Genomic DNA, 10,548 nt, shown 5'->3' with positions numbered 1-10,548 from the left:
GGGGGACTGGGGGGAACCGGGGGGACTGAGGGGAACCGGGGGGACTGAGGGGAACTGGGGGTGACTGAGGAGAATCGGGAGTTGGGGGTTGAGGGGATCTGGAGGGGCTGAGGGGGTCTGGAGGGGCTGAGGGGACCCGGGAAGGACCGAGGGGGGACCCGGGAAGGACTGAGGGGGGGTCCAGGAAGGACCGAGGGTGACCCGGGAAGGGACTGGGGGGATCCGGGAAGGACCGAGGGGGGATCCGGGAAGGACTGGGGGGACCCGGGAAGGACTGGGGGGATCCGGGAAGGACTGGGGGGACCCGGGAAGGACTGGGGGGACCCGGGAAGGACTGGGGGGATCCGGGAAGGACTGGGGGGATCCGGGAAGGACTGGGGGGACCCGGGAAGGACTGGGGGGATCCGGGAAGGACTGGGGGGACCCGGGAAGGACTGGGGGGACCCGGGAAGGACTGGGGGGATCCGGGAAGGACTGGGGGGCACCCCTGCCCCGGATCCCCCTCCCGGGGGTCTCCCAGGCCCGGTGGGCGCTGTGAGGGCCGGGCTGGTTCCCCCTCGGTGGGTTGGGGCTGGTGATGGCGGTGCCATCAGGTAATTAAGACGCTCCTAATCACCTCAAGGTAATTCAGGAACACCTCGCTGGGGGTTCAGGCTACGAGGGCAGGGGCTTTTTCCACTCTTAACACATAAAGTGCCTGTGAATCAGGTACCTCAAAGCCTTCTGTGCCCTCCTGGCACCTCTCCCAGCCCTTCCAGCACCAGCCCCGTGTGCCCTCAGCCTCCTCCTCCTCTTTGCAATGTGGGAAATCATTTCTGTCTTGCTGAGCTGGAGACTTTCCCCTCCGCTGCCTCTGTTTGTGCCAGTTTGTTGCTGCTGTTTCGAGGGGGGAAAATGTGCTGACTGGCCGAATTTTAGCAGCTATTTGCAGCTTAAAAAGGCAGCTAAATTTAAAACCGTATTAAAATTCCCCGGGACAGTTGCTCCTATTTTTATCTTTTTGGAAAAAAAAAAAAAAAAAAAAAACCACCAAACCTGCGAGTTTTCAGCGTTTTTTGTGTGGCCTAAATAAGAGTTATTTGTAGGTTATTTGTAGGGGGTGCGTTCTGCGACCTCCCCAGAGGGGAAAAGGGTTTGGGACCCCTCATCCCTCGGGGTTCTGAGCTTATCCCTCGGGCTGGGGATGCGTTCTGTGCTCGGGCAGGTTGTTTAGCTGTGTTTTTATTTCGGCAGGAGGATGGAGGGCGCCGCGGTGAACCTGCGGGGTCTGTACGATCAGCTGGTGCGCCAGGCCGAGGTTTTGAGCGAGGGGAGCGAATTCCGTGAGTTCTGTCGCCGAGAGACCTGCGGAGGGCGCTCGAAACGCTCCGATTTGGGCGGTTTTGGGTTGTTTTTTTTTTTTTTTGGAAAACAAAGCGCCGGGTGGAACTTTTACCTGGGTTTGTGCAGGGAAGGGGGGGGTCTGGTGTTCCAGCTCTTCTTCCAGGAAGGGCTGGGGCTGGAAAATGGGATTGCTCAGGGGCTGTGGTTGTGGTTATGGAGGTCCAGGACATCAGGAGGAATTTCCTTATGGAAACATTGGAAGGGGCTGCCCAGGGAGGTGTCCAAGGAAGGTGTGGATGTTCAGGACATCAGGAGGAATTTCCTCAGGGAAAAGGTCATTAGACACTGGCAGGGGCTGCCCAGGGAGGTGTCCAAGGAAGGTCTGGATGTTCAGGACATCAGGAGGAATTTCTTCATGGAAAGGGTTGTTAAACATTGGAAGGGGCTGCCCAGGGAGGTGGTGGATGGATTCCTCATCCCTGGAAGTGTCCAAGGAACGTCTGGATGTTCAGGACACCAGGAGGAATTTCCTCAGGGAAAGGGTTGGAAGGAGCTGCCCAGGGAGGTGTCCAAGGAATGTCTGGATGTTCAGGACATTGGGAAGAATTTCCTCAGGGAAAGGGTTGTTGGACACTGGCAGGGGCTGCCCAGGGGGGTGTCCAAGGAAGGTGTGGATGCTCAGGAGGAATTTCCTCAAGGCAAGGGTTGTTAAATGTTAGAAGGGGCTGCCCAGGGAGGTGGTGGTGGATTCCCCTTTCCCTGGAGGTGTCCAAGGAAGGTCTGGATGTTCAGGACACCAGGAGGAATTTCCTCATGGAAAGGCTTGTTAAACACTGGAAGGGGCTGCCCAGGGAGGTTTGGATTCCCCATTCCTGGAGGTGTTCAGGACATCAGGAGGAATTTCCTCAGGGAAAGGGTTGTTAAACACTGGAAGGGGCTGCCCAGGGAGGTGGTGGATGGATTCCTCATCCCTGGAAGTGTCCAAGGAAGGTCTGGACGTTCAGGACATCAGGAGGAATTTCCTCAGGAAAAGGGTTGTTGGACACTGGGAGGGGCTGCCCAGGGAGGTGGTGGAATCCAGGATTCTCCATTCCTGGAGGTGTCCAAGGAAGGTGTGGATGTTCAGGACACCAGGAGGAATTTCCTCAGGGAAAGGGTTGGAAGGAGCTGCCCAGGGAGGTGTCCAAGGAAGGTGTGGATGCTCAGGAGGAATTTTCTCATGGAAAGGGTTGTTAAACATTGGAAGGGGCTGCCCAGGGAGGTGTCCAAGGAATGTCTGGATGTTCAGGACACCAGGAGGAATTTCCTCAGGGAAAGGCTTGTTAAACATTGGAAGGGGCTGCCCAGGGAGGTGGTGGTGGATTCCCCTTTCCCTGGAGGTGTCCAAGGAATGTCTGGAGGTGGCACTGGGTGCTCTGGGCTGGGGGACAAGGTGGGGACGGGCCATGAGTTGGACTCGGTGATCCTGGAGGGCTTTTCCAACCCCAAGGATCCCGGGATTCAGCCTGGGCACCTCAAGCTGGGCCTGTTCTCCTTGCAGAGTTCCTCCAGCTGGCCAGGAACTTCGAGGAGTGCCGGAGGAGGTGGCAGAGGACGGAGCAGGAGCTGGGCAGGTACAAGGACCTGCTGATGAAAACGGAGGCCGAGCGCAGCGCCCTGGACGTGAAGCTCAAACACGCCAGGAACCAGGTGGATGTGGAGATCAAACGCAGGCAGAGGGCTGAGATGGACTGTGAGAAGCTGGTGAGTGAGTCCTCTGGTGCCCCTTGGCTTGGACAGCGTGGGGACAGGGTGGTTGAACCTGGGGAATGGTGGGAATTGAAATGTGGGGTTCGGGGGGAGGGAAAAAAAACCAGGGAGGGATTGAAAGGAGAGGGGAAAAAACCAGTGAGGAATTGGGTTGAGCTGGGAAAGGGAAAAAAAACAGGGAGGAATTGGCTTGATCTGGGAAAGGAGAGGGGGAAAAAACCAGCAAGGAATTGGCTTGATCTGGGAAAGGGAAAAAAAAAACAGGGAGGAATTGGCTTGATCTGGGAAAGGGAAAAAAAAAACAGCGAGGAATTGGGTTGAGCTGGGAAAGGAGAGGAAAAAAACCAGGGAGGAATTGGCTTGATCTGGGAAAAGGAGAGGGAAAAAAACAGTGAGGAATTGGGTTGAGCTGGGAAAGGAGAGGTGAAAAACCCGGAAGGAATTGGCTTGATCAGGAATTAGGGACAGTTTTGGGGTCTCCCATGACTCAGGGAAAGTTTTGGGGTCTCAAGGGACTCCGGACAGTTTTGGGGGTCTCCCAGGACTCAGGCGACAGTGTATGGCGTCTCCAGGACTCAGGGACTCGTTTATGGGCTCTCAGGAATCAGGGACAGTTTGGGGTCTACCAGGACTCAGGACCAGTTTTTGGGTCTCCCAGGCCTCAGGGGACAGTTATGGGATTCCCAGACTCAGGGGACAGTTTTTTGGGCGTCTCCCAGGACTCAGGGACGTTTTGGGGGTCTCCAGGGAATCAGGGACATTTTTGGGGTCTCCCAGGACTCAGGGGGACAGTTTTGGGGTCTCCCAGGACTCAGGGACGTTTATGGGATCTTCCCAGGACCAGGGACCGTTTTTGGGGTCCTCCCGGACTCAGGGACAGTTTTGGGGGGTCTCCCAGGGACTCAGGGACAGTTTGGGGCTTATCACATGACTAAGGGGACAGTTTATGGGGTCTCCCAGGACTCAGGGACAGTTTTGGGGTCTCCCAGGACTCAGGGACAGTTTATGGGATCTCACAGGAATCAGGGACAGTTTTTGGGGTCTCCCAGGACTCAGGGACAGTTTTGGGGTCTCCCAGGACTCAGGGACAGTTTTGGGGTCTCCCAGGACTCAGGGACAGTTTTGGGGTCTCCCAGGACTCAGGGACAGTGTCTCCAGCCCCTGCTGGGATCGGTGTGTTCCCAGGAGCGGCAGATCCAGCTGATCCGGGAGCTGCTCATGTGTGACTCCTCGGGCAGCATCCAGCTCAGCGAGGAGCAGAAGTCTGTCCTGGCCTTCCTCAACAGGCCCAAGGTCTCCGTGGGGGGCTCAGGCAGCAAAAGGTAGGAAAAAACAGCATTTTTTTTTTGCATTTTTTCCTGAAATGTCAGGTCTCTGTGCCACCTTCCACGCCCTGGCCAACAGCTTTCCAGTTTGAAATATGACTTTTGTGAGCCACTGGGATTGTTCTGGAGCTGAAACCAAAACTGATACAAATTTTTTCCTAATTTCTGGGTGTTTTTTTTTTCCAGGCTGTCCACAATAGATGAATCTGGCTCCATCCTGTCAGACATCAGCTTCGACAAGACCGAGGACTCGCTGGTAACGTCCCCCAAGTCCTGGGGTTCTCCTGCCCTGGAGGGCCTGAGGGCAGGGGGTTGTTCTCCAGAGCCCCCCTGTGTTTAGACCCCTGGGCTGTTCAGCTGGTTTGCATTTCTGAAAGCCCTGGCCAGTGGTGTTTTTGTGGAATTTGTGTGGGATTTACCTTCTGTGTCTCCCCCAGGACTGGGATTCCTCCGTGGTCAAAGCTGTCAGGCTGAAGAGGAGGGAGAAGAGGGTGAGTTTGTTCACCTTGGCAGCCACAGGTGCCACCACCTGCCACCTCAGTTGCTCTCTTTTCTCTGTGTGTGGAGTTTGTTGTCTTATTTTTTTTTTTTTTCCTTAGGCTGGGCTTCTTTTTTTTTTTTTTCTGAATTACAAAGCTGGGCTGGGAAAATCACTTTTAAAAAAAAGCAGCGTTTTTGAGGCCTCCCTGATTCCTCCTGGCAGCTTCAGGGTTGCCACGAGGAAGGGGGTGCTGCTGAAGGACTTGTCTGCCCACACCACAGGGTCATTAACTGCTCAGCCCTAATTACCCTGGACCAGCAGAACACCAAATTAACACCAAATTAAGAGCACTCCTGTCTCTTTTCAGCGCTCCTCCAGGCAGTTCACCGAAGGCCCCCCGGGTCCTCAGAAGAAATCCAGGTCCATCAGCAGCACAGCAGAGCAGGTTTGGTGATCCCAGGTGCCTGCAGGGGTGTTTCCTGCCACCCTCCCTGTCCCCAACCCCCTGTTTGTCACCCCAGGCCAACGAGTCCATCGTAGCCAAGACCACCGTGACGGTGCCCAACGACGGGGGCCCCATCGAGGCCGTTTCCACCATCCAGACCGTGCCCTTCCCTCGCAGGAGCCGCAGGAAGAGCGGTGGGTGTCACCCCCCCTGCCCTCATCCCCACCCCTCACACCTCAGCCACCCCCCTCCCAGCGCCTGGGAGCCGCTCCTGGTTCAGAATTCCCGAGTTTCCGTGGTTTTTCCAGGTGCTCTGCAGGCCTGGAGCAGCGAGTCCAGCGTGGGCAGCAAGCAGCTGGAGCCCAGGGTGGACACTGATGGCTCCAGCACCCCCCAGCACCACGGGGGGGTGAGGCTGCACGACTTCGTCACCAAAACGGTGGGTCTGGAGCCAGGAGGAGCCTGGGAAAGCACCTCCTTCCCCATGGAAGTGTGGGGGATGAGAGGCTGTGCCAGCTGTGCCAGGAGGGAGGCTGGGGTGGATCTCGGGGGGAAAAGAGAGGGTGGTGGGCACTGCCCAGGGTTTGGGCACGGCTCTGAGGGTGCCAGAGCTCCAGGGGGGTTTGGGTGATCCTCCCAGGGTTTGGATGATCCTCCCAGGGTTTGGGCACAGCTCTGAGGGTGCCAGAGCTCCAGGGGGGTTTGGATGATCCTCCCAGGGTTTGGATGATCCTCCCAGGGTTTGGGTGATCCTCCCAGGGTCTGGATGATCCTCCCAGGGTCTGGGTGATCCTCCCAGGGTTTGGACACAGCTCCAGAGCTCCAGGAGGGTTTGGATGATCCTCCCAGGGTTTGGATGATCCTCCCAGGGTTTGGGCACAGCTCTGAGGGTACCAGAGCTCCAGGAGGGTTTGGATGATCTCCCAGGGTTTGGGCACAGCTCTGAGGGTACCAGAGCTCCAGGAGGGTTTGGATGATCCTCCCAGGGTTTGGGTGATCCTCCCAGGGTTTGGGTGATCCTCCCAGGGTTTGGGTGATCCTCCCAGGGTTTGGGTGATCCTCCCAGGGTTTGGGTGATCTCCCAGGGTTTGGACACAGCTCCAGAGCTCCAGGAGGGTTTGGATGATCCTCTCAGGGACAGGGTGGGATTTTGGGGTGTCTGTGCAGGGCCAGGGGTTGGACTGGAACCCCTGTGGTTCCCTTCCAGCTCGGGATATTCTCATTCTGTGACTCTGGCTCGGGTCACCATGACCTGTCCCCGTTCCCTGCCCTGCTCAGGGAACACCTCACCCAGTGTAACCCCTGCTCAGTGACCCCCTGCCCTGATCCCTGCCCTGATCCCTGCCCTGATCCCTGCCCTGATCCCTGCCCTGATCCCTGCCCTCTGTGGGCTCTGCACCTCCAGGTTATCAAGCCAGAATCGTGTGTCCCCTGTGGGAAGAGGGTGAAGTTTGGGAAGATCTCCCTCAAGTGCAGGGACTGCAGGGTGGTGGCTCACCCCGAGTGCCGGGAGCGCTGCCCCCTCCCCTGCATCCCCACCCTGGCAGGGACTCCAGTCAGGATTGGAGAGGTGGGTCAGGATGGGGAGGTGGGTCAGGATGGGAGAGGTGGGTCAGGATGGAGAGGTGGGTCAGGATGGAGAGGTGGGTCAGGATGGAGAGGTGGGTCAGGTATCAGAGAGAGGTGGTCAGGATTGGAGAGGTGGGTCAGGATGAGCGGTGGGTCCGGGTCAGAGAGGTGGGGGTTCCGGATGAGAGGTGGGTCAGGATGGAGAGGTGGGTCAGGGATGGAGAGGGGTGTCAGGATGGGAGGGGGTAGGATGGAGATGTTGTTCCGGATGGAGACGTGTGGGTCAGGGATCAGAGCGGGGCGTCAGCGGATGGACTGAGAGGGGGGTCAGAGGAGAGGTGGGTCAGATGGAGATGGGGTCAGGGTCAAGAGGGGTGGGGTCAGGGTCAGAGAGGTGGGTCGGATGGAGAGGTGGGTCACAGGATGGAGAGCGGGTCAGTGTAGAGAGTGGGTCCAGGATGGTGAGAGGTGGGTCAGGATGGGAGGGTGGGTCAGGATCAGAGAGGTGGGTCAGGGTCAGAGAGGTGGGTCAGGATGGGAGAGGTGGGTCAGGATCAGAGAGGTGGGTCAGGATCAGAGAGGTGGGTCAGGATGGAGAGGTGGGTCAGGATGGAGAGGTGGGTCAGGATCAGAGAGGTGGGTCAGGATGGAGAGGTGGGTCAGGGTCAGAGAGGTGGGTCAGGGCTGGAGAGGTGCTGATGGATGTGCTGTTGTTGTTGTTCTTCTCTGGGCTGATGAAGAATTAAAACCAATTCCTGTTTTCCAAGCTCAGATCTCTCCTTGAATCCCTGGGAGAGCATTTCCCGCCTCTCCACGACTGAACATCTCCCTGCTTGTTTTTCCTTCTTGCCTCTTAGGGGACCCTGCTGGATTTTGTGCCTTCCACTCCTCCCATGATCCCTTCCATCATCGTGCACTGTGTCAATGAGATCGAGCAGCGAGGGCTGCACGAGGTAAAGAGAGAAGCAGAGAATCCCAGAATCCCAGAATCCCGGAATCATGGAATCAGCTGGGTTGGAAGGGACCTCCCAGATCATCCAGTCCAACCCTTGATCCAACCCCGCCGTGGTTCCCAGCCCATGGCACTGATGCCACATCCAGTCTGTCCTTAAACACCTCCAGGGATGGAGAATCCACCCCCTCCCTGGGCAGCCCATTCCAAGGGCTGAGCACCCTCTCTGCAAAGAAATTCTTCCTGATCTCCAACCTAACCCTCCCCTGGCACAGCTGCAGACCCAGCCCTCTTGTCTTGCTGATGGGAAAAGAGACCAACCCCCCCCGGCTCCCCCCTCCTGTCAGGGAGTTGCAGAGAGTGAGGAGGTCTCCCCTGAGCCTCCTCTTCTCCAGGCTGAGCCCCCCCAGCTCCCTCAGCCTCTCCTCACAGCACTTGTGCTCCAGTCCCTTCCCCAGCCTCGTTGCTCTCCTCTGGCCCTGCTCCAGCCCCTCCATGTCCTTCCTGAGCTGAGGGCCCAGAGCTGGACACAGCACTCCAGGGGTGGCCTCCCCAGCGCTGAGTCCAGGGCAGGAATCACCTCCCTGGCCCTGTTGGCCACCCTGTTCCTGAGCCAGGCCAGGATCCATTGGCCTCTTGTCCCCCTGGGCACACTCTGGCTCCTGTTCAGCTCCCTGTCCATCCCAAATCCCAGCTCCCTTCCTGCCTGGCTGCTCTCCAGCCCCTCTGTCCCCAGGGGGGTTGTTGTGGACCCAACCCTTGGCCTGCTTGACCCTCATCCCCTTGAAACAGCCCCAATGAACCGGGTTGTCAACCCAAATATCCCTGATTTTGTGGGTGGCTGAGGGAGCAGCAGCAGAGCTGTGCAGAGGAGCTGGGGCTGGAAGAACCTCAGCGTTCTTCCCAACCTCCCAAGGCTTCCTGTGCCCCCCCAGACCGGCCTCTACCGCGTCCCCGGCTGCGACAAGACCGTGAGGGAGCTGAAGGACAAGTTCCTCAGGGCCAAGAGCATCCCCCTGCTCAGCAAGGTGGACGACGTCCACGCCGTCTGCGGCCTCCTCAAGGACTTCCTGCGCAGCCTCAAGGAGCCCCTGCTCACCTTCCGCCTCAACAAGGCCTTCATGGAGGCTGCAGGTCGGGAATTCTGCCCTGGGAACCTCCAGCTCCTTCCCTAGGCTTGGGTTCAGCCAGATCTTGGAAGCTGCAGGTTGGGAATTCTGCCCTGGGAAGCTCCAGCTCCTTCCCTAGGCTTGGGTTCAGCCAGATCATGGAAGCTGCAGGTCAGGAATTCTGCCCTGGGAACCTCCAGCTCCTTCCCTAGGCTTGGGTTCAGCCAGGTCTTGGAAGCTGCAGGTCAGGAATTCTGCCCTGGGAACCTCCAGCTCCTTCCTCAGGCTTGGGTTCAGCCAGGTCTTGGAAGCTGCAGGTCGGGAATTCTGCCCTGGGAACCTCCAGCTCCTTCCTTGGGCTTGGGTTCAGCCAGGTCTTGGTTCCCTGTGCCTGAGCTCTGGTGTGAAATTATTACCATGACAGGAGGATTTTCTGGCTGCCTTTTTTCCCCCAGAGTAGCTGTGGCTGTGAGGGGGATTTCAAGGTCTAAATGTTGCTTTTTTTGGTTCTTTTCCCCCCCCCAGAGATCCCAGACGAGGATAACAGCGTGGCTGCCCTGTACCAGGCGGTGGGAGAGCTGCCCCAGGCCAACAGGGACACCTTGGCTTTCCTCATGCTCCACCTGCAGAGGTACCTGGTGATCCTGGAGGGTCCCTCCCAACCCAAACCACTCTAATTCCCAAAAAAGGATGTTCCTTTCTCTTGTGATGGACAGGAAGGGTTAAAACCAGGAGATCTTTGAGGTCTCTCCCAACCCAAACCACTCTGATTCCCAAATGATGTTCCTTTCTCTTGGGCAGGGGGGGTTAAAACCAGGAGATCTTTGAGGTCCCTCCCAACCCAAAGCACTCTGTGATTCCCAAAAAAGGATGTTCCTTTCTCTTAATGGGCAGGGGGTTAAAACCAGGTGATCCTGGAGGGTCCCTCCCAACCCAAACCACTCTGATTCCCAAATGATGTTCCTTTCTCTTGGGCAGGGGGGGTTAAAACCAGGTGATCTTTGAGGTCCCTCCCAACCCAAACCACTCTGATTCCCAAAAAAGGATGTTCCTTTCTCTTGTGATGGGCAGGAGGGGTTAAAACCAGGTGATTTTGAGGTCCCTCCTAACCCAAACCACTCTGATTCCCAAAAGAGGACATTGATTTCTCTTATGAGCATAAATTCTTCATTTTGGGGCAAAAAAACCTCCTCCAGAGGCTGAAGTGTGTGTGTGTGTGTGGTGGGGAAATAAAAAACTGCTTTACCATAGGGGAGACAATTAGAATCGTGTATATAATGTATTATAATATTTATTTGTGCAGTGACTGTGACATAATTCCCTTTTCTCCCCCATACTGAGTCTTGTGCTGTGTCTGGAAAACCCCCCTCAGGCTGGGGGAGAAAATGGGATTTTTGGGGGTCTCCAACCACAGTGTGGGAGGAGGGAGGTGTGTGATAAGTGCAGGGGAGGAGCCACATCCTTTATTATTCTCTTTTCCAGGGTGGCTCAGAGCCCTGACACCAAGATGGACATCTCCAACCTGGCCAAAGTGTTTGGCCCCACCATCGTGGCCCACGCCGTCCCTGACCCCGACCCCGTGACCCTCCTGCAGG

At 57.1% G+C, this 10,548-nt stretch overlaps 1 protein-coding gene across 1 annotated transcript in view; it reads left to right on the top strand.

Moving 5' to 3' along the window:
- Positions 1 to 1,233: 1,233 nt before the first annotated feature.
- RACGAP1 (Rac GTPase activating protein 1) overlaps positions 1,234 to 10,548 on the top strand; it is a 15,564-nt gene continuing 6,249 nt past the window's right edge. Inside the window, exons 1-13 of the mRNA XM_039378998.1 lie at positions 1,234 to 1,322; positions 2,864 to 3,066; positions 4,258 to 4,394; positions 4,584 to 4,653; positions 4,835 to 4,888; positions 5,246 to 5,323; positions 5,400 to 5,517; positions 5,632 to 5,762; positions 6,729 to 6,893; positions 7,750 to 7,845; positions 8,780 to 8,978; positions 9,479 to 9,584; positions 10,436 to 10,543. Of these exons, the coding sequence (XP_039234932.1) occupies positions 1,238 to 1,322; positions 2,864 to 3,066; positions 4,258 to 4,394; positions 4,584 to 4,653; positions 4,835 to 4,888; positions 5,246 to 5,323; positions 5,400 to 5,517; positions 5,632 to 5,762; positions 6,729 to 6,893; positions 7,750 to 7,845; positions 8,780 to 8,978; positions 9,479 to 9,584; positions 10,436 to 10,543 (1,550 nt within the window). The 5' untranslated portion in view covers positions 1,234 to 1,237. The remainder of the gene's footprint in view (positions 1,323 to 2,863; positions 3,067 to 4,257; positions 4,395 to 4,583; positions 4,654 to 4,834; positions 4,889 to 5,245; positions 5,324 to 5,399; positions 5,518 to 5,631; positions 5,763 to 6,728; positions 6,894 to 7,749; positions 7,846 to 8,779; positions 8,979 to 9,478; positions 9,585 to 10,435; positions 10,544 to 10,548) is intronic.

Source organism: Pipra filicauda, unplaced genomic scaffold, assembly GCF_003945595.2.
Source record: "Pipra filicauda isolate LSUMZ 115617 unplaced genomic scaffold, ASM394559v2 scaffold1529_size17847_pilon, whole genome shotgun sequence".
In the NCBI taxonomy this organism is placed as follows: domain Eukaryota; kingdom Metazoa; phylum Chordata; class Aves; order Passeriformes; family Pipridae; genus Pipra; species Pipra filicauda.
Note: the sequence above shows the minus strand (reverse complement) of the source record. Positions and strands in the feature narration are given on the sequence as shown.